This window comes from Dipodomys spectabilis, unplaced genomic scaffold, assembly GCF_019054845.1.
Source record: "Dipodomys spectabilis isolate Male_0828 unplaced genomic scaffold, ASM1905484v1 ptg000098l, whole genome shotgun sequence".
Taxonomy (NCBI): domain Eukaryota; kingdom Metazoa; phylum Chordata; class Mammalia; order Rodentia; family Heteromyidae; genus Dipodomys; species Dipodomys spectabilis.
The window spans coordinates 20,750,044-20,769,132 of NW_024870775.1; the positions used below are offsets into that span (position 1 = coordinate 20,750,044).

The window sequence follows — 19,089 nt, forward strand, 5'->3', positions numbered from 1 at the left end:
AGACAGAACCAAGGCAAAGGGAGGTAAGTAGTTCAGGTTCAGTGTTAAGCAGCATATATGTTAACTGGCTATGTCTAAATATGAAACCTATTTTCTCTGACGAAGGTCTTGTATGTCTCCCAATACATACCTCACTGGCTCTAAAATTCCAGTTTTAAAATCAAAATCAAACTTGGCTTGGGAGTTTGATAGGTTTTGTTTGCATACGCTGTACACAGCTAAATTTGGTCAAATTTTCAGACTGGCGGTTCCTAAGTTCTTAGGCCATGTCCTATCTAATAAATTACACTTTTGGAATTGTCATGTGTAATTGTTACATTTGGATATTACCTAATTTGATTACCTTTTTAAATAAAAGCAATTCCACTTAAGGTATCTGTTTTCATGCCAGAAAATAAAATGTAATTGTGTGATGCTCTAAAAGGTAAAAAAAAGAAAGAAAGAAAGGAAAAGAAACTAACAGAAAATAGTAAATAAAATCAACTAAATAAAAAATCAAATTCAAGAAACATTAGCTGTTTTAGGTCTTACTGTAGTTGTCTTTTGAAGTTGAAAACATGCTTTCCAGCGAGTCCTGAGCACCACCTGGTAGTAAATGAAAAAATAATGTGCACAATGTCCAGTGGTGGTCAAAAAATTAGTCACAATGGATTTGTAGGAGAACAAAGACTAGGGAACAAAAAAACTAAAGTTTTATGACATTTTTTAAGATAAGCAGGACTTCTACAAGAAAAAGTTAAAAGGCTTAAACATGAAAGATATGAAATTTAATGCTCATAGGGGGAATATCTGAATTTTTTTTTCAAGGAGGTAGAAAAATGAAGATTTAAAAGTCCAAATATAAATAAGCTTAGAAACTTGAGACACTGACTGCACTTTTTGAGTTCTAATAACTACTGAGGTTCAGTAAGACTAATAAGACTATAAACCCAGAAATGTACACTTGGATTCTGAATGCAGTGTTTTTCCTAAGGTGGTTGCTGTGTCTTTGTCTTGCTAGATTTGTTTACAAGATGCAGAACGGCTGCCAGCTGGGAAGGTACTCTCTGTACCTTTCTATCTTACAAAGTGAGGTTGGTCCTTAACAACGGAACAAAAAGACAATCTCAGGTTGCCAACACACAGGTCCATCTCTACTATGTATAGAAGCCACACTGGGTGTTTTGATCAGTGGGCACTTTTCAGTTAAGCCTGAGAAGTGTGCATTAAAATGTATTCACTTCTGTTACTGCCTAAAGTTAATAACAGCCTATTTTCCAATAGAAAAGGGCCTTGAAAATAAGGCTTCACTGTAGAGAGATGAGGGGAGATGAAAGTCTTGGGAAAAGTACTTCTTATTTTACAGAAAGGCTCTATTCTGTTTGCTTCTGTTGTTGGTACTCACAACTTTGAACACAACAAAGAGTTTCTGTGAAGTATAAAGTTAATTAGAAATTGATCCAGACAAATGCTTTGGTTAATCATCTGCCATGTGACCAATGGTGAGCTTGTTACCATGTGGTTAACAAAATACAGGGAATCCGTAACACCAGATACAAAAAGCAAAAGAGCTAAGCAAGATATATTTTTTCTGTCCTTGTTTTTATTATTTTTAACTGGCCTCAGCAAAGCTCTAGGGGCATGACCTGGGACAAGAAGAGGGCAGGGTTGCATAAATATGTCTTAATATGTCTTACTTGCCCCACCTCCTCTGAACCTGATATGTGTCGCAAAAATGATAATATATAGCAATCATTTCAGTGATGTCCTTTCTTTCTAGAGGGGACAAAACAATGGACATTGTAGGAATGATATTATCTAGCTTTGATAAGACTACGAACTAGCTACTAAGACTTCTAGGTGCTCTGTCAGGGACTCCAATAAGTATTTTATATGTATGTATGTATATATATATATATATATATATATACATATATATGTTTATTTATAATGACTTTATAAACTGAGCACAATGATCACTTAGGGAGATGAAGAAACTAAAACACAGACTTTTGATTACTTGCTTATTTATTTATTTATTTGTGGTGCCAGTACTGAGGTTTGAACTCAGGGCCTTACATTCTCACTTGGCCCATTTCCTTCACAGATTGTACGCTTGAGTTGCACTCTTTCTCGCACTTGAGCTACACCTCCAGTTCCAACTTACCACTACCCCGCCCCCCTGCTGTTAATGGGAGATAAGGATGTTGTAGACTTTTCCAATTGGCTGACTTTGAACCATGATCTTCAGATGTCAGCCTTCTGAATATCTATGATTTACCTACCCACCATCTCAATGAAGCTAATCTGACTCCAGGGTCTGTGTACTGCACCACTTTGCTACAATATTTTTATTAATGGCTCAGTGAGGAGAAGGTACCATGTGAGGACAAAGAGGTCAAGATCTAATGTGAGAAGTAGCAAAACTTCAATGTTCTTATGGAAGAGGATAATTACCCATTCCCACTACAGTATTGGGAAATTCTGGCTTAGAATAGTAAACTTAATCCACTCATCTCTCTCAACGTGGCTTATCCAGGCCAGGTATAAAAAAAGTTATGACTGCTTTTTATTTAATCAAATCACTGATTGTTCTCCTATCCCATTACATAAGACACCATTATTTGTTTAAAATAATAACAACAACTCAAACCCCAAAGTCTCTCAGGATTATGTGTCAAAAATACTTAAAAATAGAGGATTTTCTCTCTAGTCTATTCCACTTTTCAATAAGAGGAAACTAAATCTCTGTCATCAGCTGATTTGTTTCTTCAGGAAAATTGGGGAGCTGCATTTTAGACATATTCAGCACATTTACATGTAGGAGAAAAATAACCACAAACAAACAAAAATGCCTGTGTGGTATGCATGTGTTTTGTTTGATTTCTTATTAGTGTCTGTATAATGCTGTAATGCATGTCCACCCTCATGAGTTTACACATAAATTATAAACTAATTGAAAGCAGATATGGCAAGTGGTTTTGCATTATGAAAGCTCAGAGGTTTACAAAATTTTTACTAATGATGGCTTTGTGACTGTAAATCTACTCAGGCATACATGAACCAATAACCAAAAGCCTTTTCTTAGGGAAATGGAAACATTTTCTTTTGTGCTCACTGCTTCAATGACAGACAATTTTTGTCTCTTCCAGTGTTTACCACTGAAAATAGAGAAACTGTCCATAGAGAGAGAAAGAATAAGAAAATCATCGCCCATTGACAATTCCCAAGGTAGGCTATACAATGTAAAGTGGAAACAATGATATTTTCATTGATATTTTCGCTGGAAGAATTTTGATCCAATTGGAGACTGGGCTTTGTACTCAGACAATAATAAGAAACAAACAACAAAAGATTTAGGGGCTGGGAAGGTGGCTCAGTGGTAGAGCGCTTGCCTTGCATGCCTGAGGCCCTGGGTTCAATTCCTCAGCACCACATAAGCAAAAAGAAAAAAGCCAGATATGGTGCTGTGGCTCAAGTGGTAGAGAGCTAGCCTTGAGCTGAAGAGCTGAGGGACAGCGCCCAGGCCCAGAGTTCAGGCCCCACGACCGGACCCAAAAAAAAAAAAAAAAAAAAGATTTAATCCTCTAGAGGGGATAAGTTAAGGTGCAATGAAGAAAAATAAGACATAAGTTTTGACTTGTATCTACCGTATCACAGATAGGTGATGTTGAGCTAGTCAGGTGTTTTACATCTGAGATTAGAGTTTGGTTAAAACATATGATCTCTGAAGTCTACAGTGTCCTAAATAGGATCTAAGTAATGTTTCATGTCTACATGCCTCAGTATTGTCTCAGTATACTTACTTGTCAAGAAAACAGTGAATCTTTTTCTTTTACTTCTCTTACTACAATGATTATTTTATTTCACAAAGGCTACAGTATGCATGCTGTAGTAAAATCAGAATAAAAGGGCCTTGATATATGGATTGTATCCTATAAGAGCTGTACCATTGGCAGACAGGAGATGTGAGAACTTTGGGTAAGGCAGGAAATTCTTAGCACATGAATGATAAATGGTGGAAGACAATACACACTGAGATTGCAGACGGTCCACTTCCACAGGTGGCAGCAAAGAAACTAGGTCTGGGCTTGGTGATTTGAATAAAATAGACCAAAGATGTTTTACAGGTAGGATTTGTATAAACTAGAGTTTCTTGCCTTTCCCTAGTCACAGCAAAAAAAAAAATAGCTTTATGATGACACTACAAAGAAAGCACTAATACAGTTTAATCTTGATGTTTGGTAACTGTCCATGTCTGTGTGTCTACCATGAAATGGTAGATATTCCCTTAAAGAGAAAATTATAAGTGACTTGTTAGGGCCTTGAAAGAAACTTTATTCTTGATAGGATGTCTAAAAAGCTTACTAAGCCAGGCAATAAAATATGGAAAGCTACAACAAATGGAAATCTGCATCTTAAGAAACTAATAGAGCTGGTTTCCCATCTCTCACTATTTGCCATTTCTTGACAGTGACCACAGGATGCCTAAGTGTTGGGGCTTTGGCCAACAGAAAATTCAGCTAGTCAACAGTGTATTCAATCTATTTATATAAAAATAACTGGGATGTATCCATATTGGTAAGAGAGAAGGTGGCCTAGATATCATTCACTCTTCATTTTATCAATGGTAGTTGTGCCAACTAGCACAAATCAGAAAAACTGCATTCTGGCAAATTTGTTTGGGTAATTTGAATATGGGTCCCTAAACTATCCTAATTGCTCTACTTTTTCCAAAGTTCTCTATATTTTCATATATATATTCAGATTATGAATTGGTTTATTAAGAAAACACTTTGAAAGTCTATTCAGTATTATCATACCTTGAAAAAATATTTATCACCAGGTTGATTATATTTTATAATAATTTGTCAGTGGTATGTCTGTTTGATGAGAGCAAATTTCTTGAGGATAGATATGGTAAGACTTTAGTATTGCTTTTACTTTGTAATAAATTCTTACTCCTTTAACAAAATAAGTGAGTACAATCATCTCATTACCAAAGATTATATACCAGCTCCCTACATCTGGAGTCAGTCTCATAGCTACCATAGCTCCTTAGAATATGCATGTACATTTATACACATATGAATGCATATTCCTTGTTTCTCAGAGCAATATATTCAATAGATAAGAAACTCACAGAGTATATACAGCCCAAGGCCATTGGCATACAAAGTGATCAAGTCAAGTTGTAAAGCTGTCTGGTTAAATCTCATGCCCTTTCCACCACAATACTTCAATCTCACCTTCCACACTGCTGAGCCTGCCAGTGTAAGCACATTTCAAGTCTTGGTCTTCTTTGTAAGTCCAATTTCATCTCATTCACTCATCTCCAGGATAGACAATTGCTCCAACATAACACTTAGGTAATACCCCTCTACGTATACTTGTGCAAAACCATCTTCAGGGTATCATGTTAAAATGCAGATTACAATTCAGTAAATTCGAGATAATGTCTAAAGTTCTGCATACTAGTTCTGTTCCTAGATAGGATACTACTTGTCTAGGTCCACATTCATATCTGAATATGAAAGTAACAGATCTTTTTGTTATATACCTTTGAGGCTTGTCTTTTTACTTCTCTTCTTCCTAATTCCACTAAAAGTACCAACTTCCTTTCAATACCTTTCTTTTTCCCACCTCATTCTGACTTTTATTAAATCCCAGTAACATTGTGTTTTAGCTCTTAATTAGTTCCTTGGCAAATGCATTATTGTTTTTGGTATCATATATTTGCCTTGGTCAATTAAACACCATAGAACTTCTTGTATCTCCTTTCTTCTTTTTAGCACTTAACATAGCACTCCGTTTTATGCAACTACGGTGGATAATTGTTGTATAGCTCATCTACTCAGATAAGAGCTCTCTTCCTTTTTCACATCCTTTTTTTCAATCCAAGGAAGAACCTACAACCACACAAATAATCTGTGGGAAGCTATGTCCTACTGTGTGTTCCACACAATGAACTGAATACGACGTCAGTGTTTGTTCTCTGGTACTTAGAATTGGATTGGCAAGAACAATTTAATCTCATTCTTCAGAAGGCCTATATATCATTTAAAATTCAACCAAAGACCATATTTTCTGACTGTGTAGAGTGAGAAGAAGCTAGCCTGAATGTTGGGAACAACAACACAAGAGCAAAAACAGACCTGAGAATCACAAAGATGAGAATTCCAGGGAAGATGCCAGGAAAACACCACAGCCTTCTGTTCTGGGTGACAGTCTCCAAAGCATGCCTATATTGGAAGCCCTTGGCTTTATGAAAAACCAACTGTTCTGTTTTCCGTTACGCAAATTCCATGGCTGTAGTTACTTACAATCCATCTAATCTAAACAGGATTTGCATATGCATATTGCCAATATGACTGTGATGATGTCTGCTGATTGAATCTCAAGTATAGTAGTCGTTGTCATGGTAGGAAACAGTGAAAGGAAAACTGGGTGAAGAGCCAAAGACACTCTTCAAATGTAAGTCTTCAGATTTTCTGAATACTTTGTGCTTGCTCCTTTTAAGTGGAGGTTCCTGGACACATGGTTAGCCGATGGCACCATCATTTCTTTGGTTGAGAATCTTATTGAAAGAAAATTAGTTTTCATTCCTACAGAGCCTCGGCTGCTCTCCAACTGACTATCTAGCCTGGGCAAGCTGAAGAAAATGCTAAAATTATAGGTGTGCACTAATGCACCCACCTCCAGGAATCTAAATTTTAAATGTTTCCAAATGATGCCTAAGATTTTTGTTTCGTAAAACATGTACATCTTTGTGATTCAGTATCCAAGTCTTACCAGCTGAACACATTTGCTCAGATAGTTATACTCAACTCATTTCAAGGGGGCTGGGGGTGAGGGTAGGCTGACTTTTTTCTCTGCCTGACTAATAACCATGCTCAAATTGTGACTAGTTAAAATGCTTGAAGACTTTTCAGATTCTTATCAGAAAATTAAAACTTAAAAGTATTTGTAAAGACCTTCAGAGATGGTGTCACAACTAATTTCTCAGGCTCTGTCTTCTAGCTGTTGTCAAGTCCAGTGATGAAGTCCAATTACCATTGCCTGAGTAAAAGAGGTCTCCCATATGATCTTCTCATGCTGTGCTACAATTTAACCTGCTTCCTCATATTCTGACCTCAGGGGCTGTGCAAACAGCTTTCATGCCTTTCAGCTCTCTTTTAGTCTTAGAAGCAGAATGACAAATTAAGCTTCATGCATCTGAAGAGGTCTCTGTAAACACTAATTTGTAGTGATTATTCCAACATAATTAGGTGTTTCAAAGTAATGTGGGTTTTCTTTCTTCCATTTTCTTCACTGGCATCTAGTTACAGTCTATTCAAATGTATATAAAAATTCCTAAGAAAAATTTCCCCTAAGTGTTGCTCTGAAATACTGTGTAGAGGCCTTAATCCTATTATCACAGATGAGTACAACACTTAAATATCTCCTTCATGGCTGTTAAGGCCCAGTAGAGTCAACTCACACCCAGGGAGCTTTAATCACAGATCATCATCGTCATGATAAACGACGAAGACTCAGTGTGGGCTATCATGTCCATGGCTAAGGCTACTAGGGGAGTTGTTAATGGGAGAATTGCCAGCATGCAGTTCATAATAACTATTCCAAAAGAACTCTCCTGATCTAATGGCTAAATTAGGATCATTAGAGTAGCTTTACATGTAGCATTTCTTAAGTCCATATTAAAAAGAGACTAATCATTTTTTTCCCCAGTGGATCCAACTGGGATTGTGTGACTGTTGCAAATCTTATCGTCAAGGGTTTAAGGTTACACCGGTAGAGAGTGAATTACCAGCTGACTATCCATCGCCTCTATCCCATTTTTATGTTTTTATGACTCATTGCATCACTCACAATCACAAATAAAGCATTAGAGGAGAGGCATGAAGAAACTATCATACAGCCAAATAATAAGAATCAGAATAATGACACCATGAAGACTGAAGTAGTGGAAGATTTCTGGTTAGTGAAAATTGATACTTCACTAGGAGTTTTCTGTGCTGCCCCAGGTGGTATTCATCATTTGCCTTGTTTTCTCTGCTAAAACTCAATTTTCATCCTCAAGCCCCAAACTAGATGCTACAGAAATGACTTTAAAGTCTACTGTATAATTTACAAAGAGCCAGTATGATCTGAAGAAAGTTCAGGGGAAAATAAGAAGCAGAACATGTAAGCAAAGAAGACAGCCCACAATCCAATCTGAATTTCTCAGAGTTGAAAATTTTTCAAGCATTTTCCTGAGTGCTTGAAGCATAATGAAGAAAAAAATATTTTAATATGAAAAAAGAGAAAAGAAACAAAAGCAATATTTGTTCATTGGCTAGTGGATAAAGATGATGAAATATGCAAAGTGAAAGGTATTAGAATGGAAATGAATGGGTACAGTCATACATTTAGCATATCAAGGCAAAGTGATTAGTAATAAAATTTAGAGACATGAGGAAGTTAGGACTTCATGCAGCTGTTCAGAAGACTCCTCTAAGCCGTGCTGTTCATAGCCTCTTATTAGCACTTCTACATATATTTGCTACTCTTTGATCCAAGTTGGCCTATTACAGGTTCCTCTTGCAATTAGACAGAAATATTTCCCTAGGGATTAAAAGATCCTCTGTGCACATTCCCCATTTAATGTTGATATAACATAGATCAAAAATGATAAGAGGGAGAGTGGCATTTTAAGATTCTGATCAAATAAATCTGGAAAAATAATTTATAATAGATTATGAGAAGCTCAAGCACCCCGCAACATTCTATGGTTTGGAAACATTTTTAGTGAAATGTTGAAATCTTATACTAAAAGAATATTGACTTACATGAATTGTGACAAATTGGTTACCAATAATCAATTAATTGCTTTTACTATTGCTTTCTTTCACTGTGGAATTCCAGATTTATACAGTTTCTCAGCTGTTTGCTTCATACACACAACACACACACACACATACACAGAAGTTTTTATCTTCATGAAGGATTCACATGGCATTGTTAAGGATTCTGGTATTTTATGATTTCCAGTTTACCATTGTTTCAGAAATAGGTAAATTTCTGGTATTGCATTAATAACTTAATATATGCATTGGTTTTTTTAGAATGAGTGGTAAAACCATGTATTTGAGCTCAGTACCTTAAAATATGCATTAGTACTCTTTTAGAATGAGTGGTAAAACCTTGTATTTGTGCTCAATACCTTAGTATATGCATTGGTACTCTTTTAGAATGAGTGGTAAAACCATGTATTTGTGCTCAATAATAAATAGAGTTTTGGGGCTATAGAAAACAGAAAATTGAGAAATTTTCTTTCATTGAGGATTCATACCATGAATCAATTATTTGGCAGCTATTTATATACTGGGCAGCTTATCAATTTGATATATAAGATAAACCTAAAACCCCAAAAAATAAATTAATCTCCCTAACAAATATAAAATATTTTTAGAATGTAACTGCTATATCAATGGTATAAGAAAACCAAACTTTTCATTTATCATTTTTTTTGCCAGTCCTGGGACTTGAACTCAGGGCCTGTGCACTGTCCCTGAGCTTCTTTTTCTCAAGGCTAGCGCTCTATTACTTGAGCCACAGCACTACTGCCAGCTTTTTCTGTTTATGTGGTACTGAGGAATTGAACCCAGGGCTTCATGAATGCTAGGTAAGCACTCTACCACTAAGCCACCTTCTCAGATTTTATTTATCATTTTTCTGATAAGGTTCTGCATTATATTAAAATGAAAATACATGGGTGTTGTTACTTTCCAAGAACGTGGTCACGAAGCAGAGGAAGGCAACATTTGAAAGTACTGTTTAGCATAAACCCTGTTGCATACCTCATATTCTTGGGAAAACTTCAAGTTGTCATTTGCTTTCAACCTTTCAATGTGATCTGCAAGTTCCAAGATAGGTATTGGAGGATGACTAGCCATACCTATTAAAAAAGAAGGAAAGAAGAAATACATTTGAAAACACTTGAAAATTACGTTAACTTTCCAAAATACAGAAAATGCTGTAGTTAGAAATGGCCTGAAAACATGTGAGTAGTAAAGATGTTTTAGATGAAGAAGCAGGCAGATAGTTTGGCTACTCAAAGCAGGACATGCTCTGGAAGAATGGAGTTTGTAGCTAAATACAAAAGTCACCAAGAATAATCCCCAAACTAGTACTCCTAGCATAAAAGAAAGTGTTATTGTGCTATGAATCAATGAGGTTAGCTAGCAGAGAAAACCGACAGTCAGTCATGATGTCAACTTCTGCTTTGAGTAATGACTGTTATGTCATTTCAAACTCCTTTTCCTGCACTGTGTGAAATGGAAATTGTGTGGAATTAAATGGTGTAAAAGTGAACTAAGAAAATAGACACAGACAGAGGCCTAGAAGAGGAAGAGGAGCAGCTTGATAGGAAACATAAAGTGACTTATGCATAATCAAGGAAAACTAACTTGAAGAATGAAGGTTACCAGGGTAACCGGAATCATCTGAACCTGCAAAGGAAATGATGGTGTAAATAAAATAAAATAAAACAAAATTGTCTCTTTAAAAAAATGAAATGGATAGCCCAGTATACTTTTGAAAAATAACAAAAAAGGCTTCAAGTTTTTGCAGGATTCACCATACATTGTGACTACATTAAGATTGCTTTAATATTTCACAAACCTGTAAGTGACTGACATTCACATGCAAACATAGACACAAAGGATGACATGCACCACAGAACACTGATGATAATCACAGACTGCAAACCAGACACCAAACTGAACCTCAAAAATGTTTCCACTAGTAGCAGATTGTAGAGGATGGGGTTAGAGCCTTCTCCTGGACATCCGTAAATGGCCACACTAACATGTTGATGGTATTTTGTCACAAGTCTCATTATTGAAGCCCCAGAAAGCCTACAATCTACTTCAGTTGTAAACATCTTTGTCCACTAATGAAAAATGAGTTCAGAAAAGTGAACACATGGTAGAAGGACCAGAAGAGAAAAAGAAAAGATAGTAAAAGAAAGAAAGCAGAGACAGGGGCTGACACATCTTAGTTCAGTCTGCCAGCTGAACACATATCAATTTCAGGGATTTTGTTGAAGATACTCTGCTGTTAATTTTGGCGAATCTTACGTCTTCCTGATGTTCATATGCTTTGCATTTTGTTTCATTCTGATTAATTTTGCACGAGTGTCAAGAAGAGTATCTGCTGACTTAGATCTTGGAGACACACATTCCAGCTGGCTAGAGAAACCTGAACTAGCATGCCCCCAGGGAAGCCTCCTGAGGGAGGAACTCAAACTGGAAGCCACATCGACATTCTACTGTCACTGTGATGCTTTGGAGGGTTTTGGCTTGGGGAATGATAAGGTTTAAGTCAATATGACATGTGATTACGTTATGACCATCTTAGAAATGGTGCCACTACTTTAAGTCACCCAGTAAGCCCCCTTATCTCAAGTGCCAAATTACCAATGGTTCTGGTAAATTAAATAAAAAGCCACTTCACTTTTTCAAGACTACCATTTAGCATAGTGCTGTGAATTACGGCAAGCTAAGCATTTATGGCTATGCAAGTCTGCTGCCAGTCAGCTAAAATCTTAGTGGAGATCCAATAAAAAATGAGTTGGTTAGAAATAGAAACTCTTTATTGGTGATAAAATTATGCATTTGGGCTGAAAAATTTGGAGCCCTTTCTGAAACTTTTGTGTATAGATAGTAGCATTGAACTCATTTCCATTCTGTGGAGAAAGTGGGTGGGTGTGACAGTGATCTGATAATTGAAGTGATCTTCTCCAGATGAGGCACTCCCCAGTGAAAAGAAAGGAAATACTAAGGCACAAGAGACTGGAGGCTTATCTGAAAATGGAAATGGACTGATGTGGACAACATTACAGTGCTTTAACAGAAAAAATAACAGAGACAAAGATGTTTGGACCTTGTCGAGCGAATCGTGGGAGAGAGTTATTATCATATATGGACTGAGTGGTGGTTTGGCTAGAGAGGGAGGACACAGAGCCAATCAGGGAGGCGTAGGGGACTGAATTACTGCTCAAAGCTGCAAAAAGTAAAGCCAGTTGGAGATGGGAAAAGCATTAGTATAACAGCAGTAGAAGACCATAATAAACAACGAAATGCGATCAAGGTATTTACTTTGGGCATGCACTGGCACATGGTGTGGAAGTATTATTTTGGAAGCTAATAAAAGAGAAATCCAGGCAAATCTGGGCTGAAACTTTCTACACGCAAATATAAATAGATATATCACATGTAAAGGTATAGTATTATAAAATCATCATTGAAGACTTCCAGTACTGAGTTAAAAACACCAGTACTGAAAAAAAAATGTCAATATGCAGAACATGGTGCTAAATTTGTGGGACGAGTAAAAATGGCATAACAGATGTTTCAGAGAAAAGTGGTGAACTCATGGGAATCAAATGGGACAAAGGAGGAATCCAGGCCCAGAGCGCTACACTTGTGTTATACTTCTGGTTCTGCCATCTATTAATAGAAACAAGTCTCTTCCTGTCAAACACCTCAATTTCTTTGTCTACAAGATAAAAATGGAAGACTAAGTAAGCTTTGGTGCTGCCCTTCATGGCTTTCCTTTCTGTCTGCTATGGATAGCATTTCTGAGTAGAGGAGAGTCATAGTTATGGCCCATAGTAGGGGTTCTAAAAGTTATCCCAACTTTTCTTTGAAAGCATAAATAGAAAACTATCATGCTTTTGAACTATCTCCTTTATTTCATTTTTCTCTAGCTAGCTTAACTTATATACAATAGATTATGATGTAATGCCACAGAGTTGGAAACCACTGGTTATCAATATAAAAATTATGCTAAATAGAGCTGGGAAGGTGGCTCAGTGGTACAGTGTTTGCCTCCAATGAATAAGGCCCTGGGTTCAATTCTTCATGGACAGAAAAAGCCCATGGCGCTGTGGCTCAAGTGGCAGAGAGCTAGCTTTGAGCTGAAGAGCTTAGGGGACAGCATCTAGGCTCAGAGTTCAAGCCTCATGACGGAAAAAAAATATGCTAAATAATAAACCTGGGCGAAAACTACTCTAAACAGAAACATTTTACTTCAAATCAGAAGACCATCACTGAGGATTTACTTTAAAATAACCCAGAATCTTCTACACTGCCAAATGTCGAAACCATTTTATATAGTATAAACACATTTATGGTATTCTGAATGAAACAGTAGACACAAAGTAAACTAAAAGTACTGAAGTAATCCCTCTATACTATCTTTACAGTCTTTTGTCTGGCAACTTCCTCACTGGCTCAAATTTTTCCTCTGTTCTTTTAATGAGAACAGTATTTTCACATTGGAATCAGAGATGCTTTAAAATTCCTTTTTGCAGGCTACACATCAGACGAGTTAATCCTGAGACTCTAGATCTTGAAGCCAGATGTGGATATTTGTAAAAAAAAAATTCCTATCAATCATCTTTGGTCCAATAGGAATTCCTGATGAGGGCCTTAGGAGGTGTGAAACTCAGTTTAATACTTTTGTCACTTCAAAAGCATACTGTCAGGATTTATGAAAATGAGATGAGCTTCCTCCTGGTACCATCCTTATATTACCTGTGACTATCAGTTAGCAAGCCTTAGTATTTTTTCCCTATGATTAGTGGCAAAGTATTTGAAACATTGCTAACAACTGAATAGTCAGCTGCCAGTGTGATGAACTCATCAATTCAATACTACCAATGTATGATACACAAGCACTTTTAAGGCACCCATTGAAATGGAGCCCTGTGCCTATTGAAGCTAGGGTATCCACAATACACAGTATTGTGATGAGAAATGAAGGTGGAGCCAAGGGAATCTGCCTTCGAGGAAAAGACATGACTGCCACAGGGTACGTAGTTGTAATGATAATGTCACATAAAATAAAAGTTGAATGGGATTTTAAGTTAATTTTATATGTCTTATACAAGGACTATGAAATCCAGAAAAGTGAAATGACTTTTTTAGTTCTGGTAATAAATAACAAAAATATTAACATGATGTTTGGCTATCTTCCTATTGTATCATTTCTAGAACAGTAGTGATGATGCTCTAAAGCAGGGTCTAGTGGCAAAAAGGAGCAAAGGCTGATAGGATTATAACCAAAGATAGACTTCTTTGGCTTATCTTCAGATATATTGTACCCTAATCATTTCCGTAAGAAAAAGGACTCATACTTATTTCCTTGCATCAGACACCAGGGGTGTCTTTTATTCACTTACTCTCTGTAGAGACTCAAGAAAAAGTAGTATTTCTCTATTATATAAAAAGGGATGGAAGTATGGCTCACATGGTAGAGCACCTACCAAATAAGTCCTCCAGTTCATGCAAAAACAAACTTGAAAAAAGAACCAGTAACAAAACAGGAACAAGCAGCTTGAAATTCTAGCTAATCATGAGGCTGAGATGTGGAAACCAGTGGTTTGAACCTAGCCTGGCCCAAACAGTAAGCAAGATTCCCAAATAATAAGCAAAACACTGGGCTGGTGATATGGCTCCAAGTGGTAGAATGCCAGCTGAGCAAGCAAGTGGAGGAAGCAAACCTGCATATCCTCAAAAACAAACACAAATAACAATAAGCAGAGAGGTAGTTAGTAACTAGTGTTCAGTTCCAATGTAAACATCACTACCTTTGTGTTTGGTGGAAGTGTGGGAGACTTCTGATAAATAAAGCTACTCAGTTCCAGCATTTGCTTTACCATGGGGATATGCAGGACCAGTTGAGTCAGAAGGCTCAGGTTTCATTGATAACTACAATTCCAGATTATTCTGTAATCATCTCTCAGTTTCCAATACTGATTCAATATTTTCTTGAAACCATGTGGACAGCAAAGATAAGACCTTTTCAATCTCCATATGGCCAAGTGGACTGTGACCTCTGTTTGAAAGAACTAAATTTTCCCTTTTGATGTCGGTGAGTTAAAAATTGAGGAATTATGACAAAGAGGGGACAGAGTATATGGTTGAATGCATAACAGGAGAGATGTTGAACTTTTTGTTTGGTACTTCTTGTATGCCTCATCTTCTAAGGGTTCATGGATTTTCACCTCCCTCTAGCTTCATCCCCCATTAATAATGCCAATTAGGAAAATAAAATCAGAAGATTTAAAAGGCTTGATCCAGGTCATCATCAGTAAAGTATGGCTACATGGGGGATATGGTCCTAGATTTTGTCAATTCTCACTTAGGGCACTTCTTACTGTACCATGCCATCTCTCAAATTATTGAACACTTCTGGAAACAGTTGTGACATGTATGTAAAGCTGAGCTTATAAGACTGGATTTGCTCTGCAGCAACACAGAGATCATAAACCATCCTCAGCTTTAGAAATGTGTTAATGCAACAACTTCACTTAGAATGCACATGTGTTTCCAGGGTTGCAAACAGATAAAGGGCCCTCATGCCCTCATCTGTGCTTCCAGTTCATTTTTGTACAAACATTAAGTATCCATGAAAACTAAAGGTATAAAGCCAAACTGTTAGAAATCGTAGTAAAATTTGGAAGATTAAAAAAAAAAAACTCCTACACTATTTTTAGCTTTAAAGTGTTCTGTTGTATTTTTACCAAATCATTGAGTGCTTTTTCAAATGATCCACAGCAAAATGTTTATCAGGTCGAAGTTGAGCATTCCCATTCCAAACACTGAAAATTTTAACTGGTCCAATATCTGAAATATTTTGAGTTCTGACAAGGTGTTACTAGTAGAAAATTCCATACCTGACCTCATCTGACAGGTGGCAGTTAAAATGTGGGCACACTAAATTATTGTATAAAAGTACTTTCAGGATATATGCTTAAGGGATACTTAAACAAATCTTCTATTTAGACCCAGGGCCAATCTCCAAATATCATAAACCCAAGTTGAAATATTCCCCATCCCCTGAATTCTCAAATCCAAGGCACATTTGTTTCTAAGAAATTTGGATAAAGTATACTCTACTAATACGTGATTATTTCACACATCTTAAACTTTGTATTTAATACCGATAGGCACTTGGTTTAGTTTGGTAGTTAAACAAATACTTCTTTTGAGGTCACGAAGAATGAGGGGACATACCGTAGATGGATTTTTCCTTCATAATACATGTATGTTTATAATGTTTCCATAAGATTCTCTTTATGGTATTGTTTTCTAGTAATTGTGATAAATGATAGGAAAAGTATGTAGTCACAGGCCAAATAGAAACTAATTTGTTTATCAAATCAATGATCACAGCCTTTAAAGATGGACTTTACTTAATAATCATGGAGAATATTGAGATAATTAACTCAATTTACACAATTTACAATAGCCTGCCCAAAGTGCAGATACTCTCCTCTGTTTATAATTGGTTTCAAAAACTAATGATAAGTTAGACATAAAGAAAACATTGACTTAGAGATATGATTGCCTCTTGGTAAAACAATAAGGACAATTTGACTTAATCTGGGGGGGGGGGGGGTGACATCATCACGAAGTGACATATTCTCTAAGAGTGGCTTTCTCAGTTAAGAACCAAATTGCAGAATTAAAGTTGTTATATAGGATTTCTCAATATGTAGAATTTAAGAAAATCATGTCTGTTATTTCCCAAATTTACCATTTTGACTCAATGAGGCAAGGTTTTCCCAGTACAAAATTTCAAAGAACAGGTCAGGTACTCTTCACCTACATTGTGTGCCTGCATTTTCTATGGAATAAATGAAATATGAAGAAGAAAATATAGAGAAAATAGATCTTGTTAGCATGGACCCAATTAACAGCACCAGTAGATCAGAAGAAATGCCTCCAGAGTTTTCAAAGCCCGTGTGACTGCTGTGCAGATATTTCTGCTGCTGATACCACAATTTCTGATACGTTAACTTTTTATGAGTTTGGTTTTGTTTTTCACAGCCCATCAATCATCTACCATCCATGTATGCTTTGGGGCAAAACACATTAAGGTCATCTAGAGAATGAAAATGAGGCCTTTATGTGGAGACATCTGATCATCAATTTTTAATCTCCTTTTGGAACATGTGCAAGCAGAAGAGTTCATTATGTTTTGATTGGGGGTAATTTTGGGGGGAAGGGGGAGTAGGGGCAAGAGATAGTGTCAGGTTTTACATTCTGGCAACGGGGAGAGATGAGGTTAATGGATCACTGGATGTTGCTTGTTTTACCTTCTTTTATACCTTTCTTTTTACTGGAAGGAAAGCATGTCTCTCTTAAGCACTGAATTTCTAAATTTGGCTTTTTGAGAGAAAGGCGAAAATGAACAATTATCTGTAATTCGTTGTCTTTGTTATATCATGGTCTGTTTTGTTTTTGTGCTAGGGCTTTAACTTAGGTCCTCGTGCTCTCTTGAGTTCTTCGTTCAAGGTTGCCACTGACTCACACCTCCACTTGCAGCTTTTTGCTGGTTAATTGGAGATTAAAAGTCTGTAAAATTTGTCCATCTAAGCTGGCTTCGAACCAAGATTTTCAGATCGCAGCCTCCTGAGTAATTAGGATTAAGGCATAAACTACTAATGCCAAGCTATCATCTTTTGACAATATCACATTTATTTGAGTCATTCTTGATCTTATTCGTAAAGAATTGTGACAACATTAAAAAAAAAAACAACCTGTAATTAGTACTGTCTACCTAAATAGTATCTAACTAAATGTCCTTACTCAAAGACCTGCTACCCCATTTCTAGATGCCTGACATGCAGAAATAGGACCAATGGTATGAAAAGATGGGTTTGCTACGGCTTATTATAATGTAATCTGAATCAGCCAGGCTTGGGAAAGACCTTCACCCTCTACTACTAGGGGATGATACAGTATGTGTAGAAATCTACACAGTATAGTATCATCTGTTGAAAGAAAGATAAGACAATATATTGACTTGTCCAAAAGTTGATTTTTATATTTAAAAGTTACAGCAGCAAATTGTGTGTGCATCTATGTTTACCTACCTACTGGACATTCTATCAGTTAAAGAACCATGTACACAAATGGGAAAGTCTGGAAGAATATGAATGAAGGATATCCTGGAGGATGTAATTGGGACAAAAGTAGAGTTTTTTAAGTTTTACATATGTTAAGAAAAAGAAAAAAAGTATAGAACAAATATTATTATTTTCACATTTTTTCTGCTTCTCCCAAATTATCATTATGAAAACACTCAAATAAATACAAATTTTAAAAATACCTGTTAACCATATTCTATATATGATTAATAAGCTTGTTTTACATATTTCAACATCATCTTCTAAAACATGAGGATTTTTTTTAAAGACAAGGCATATGAGGAAGGGTGCTCAAATAAGTTGGACTTTAAAAAGAGAGAACAATACCTTTTCTAATCCAGAATAATGGACACATTTCATTTTTAACTAATATAACATCTATCTGCTAACCCTCTCTAATATCTACCCTGTTTCTGCTGGGCACAAAAACATTAGCCACTTAAGTAAATATGTCTTTCCTTCTTGCACAGATTAGAAAGATTTGTAAAATTTCACAATAGTTAGTAATTCTAATAAACTTCTCTATTACCTCTCTTCTCCGCTATTTACTTTGCCTAATTTATTCCATTATTCGAGATTAGAAGCCAAATCATGAGTATACGATACCTTCCTATGTATTAAAGTTTCCCTGTTAGTTTTGTAAAGTTATTGGTGATACCAGAAATACTGTTGCCTGTTCTACCTTAGTTCTGACTGGCCCTCTATAGCAAAAATAAATATATTGATTGACCTTTTGGTGTAAACCATTACTCATTTAAAAGATTAGGTAGCTTTGTTTATTCTCAAGTACAACTTGGTTGCCCAATTCTATCTAAATCTTTCTAAGGTCTCCTCTCATTACTTATTTCAGAGCAAGATGCCTAAAAGGTGCACTCAGAGGGTGTCTCAACACGAGGTATGGTACACTGGAAGGAAGACTTGATGTTCCACCAACATACACATGTATATTATAAATTTATCAGCCTTTTAAAATGCACCTGGAAGCTTTTGGTTACAGAAACCGTGTTCTTCCTCCTTTTATGTTCATCAGGCAAAAGTTTATAGTCTAACTTAATACAAAATGAAATAAAAAATTTAAAAGATACACATTTAGGATTATTTTATAGCCACTTTGAAGATATTAAACA

At 36.2% G+C, this 19,089-nt stretch overlaps 1 protein-coding gene across 11 annotated transcripts in view; it reads right to left on the reverse strand.

The window, feature by feature from the left end:
• Ptprd (protein tyrosine phosphatase receptor type D) overlaps window positions 1–19,089 on the reverse strand; it is a 514,161-nt gene that overhangs the window by 101,041 nt on the left and 394,031 nt on the right. For 6 of the 11 annotated variants that reach the window (XM_042686894.1, XM_042686896.1, XM_042686895.1 and 3 more), the window contains one exon: window positions 9,819–9,916. In XM_042686894.1, the coding sequence (XP_042542828.1) occupies window positions 9,819–9,916 (98 nt within the window). Of the gene's footprint in view, window positions 1–9,818; window positions 9,917–10,427; window positions 10,470–19,089 lie in introns of all 11 variants that reach the window. The other 5 variants (XM_042686890.1, XM_042686889.1, XM_042686887.1 and 2 more) reach the window with 1 other exon arrangement.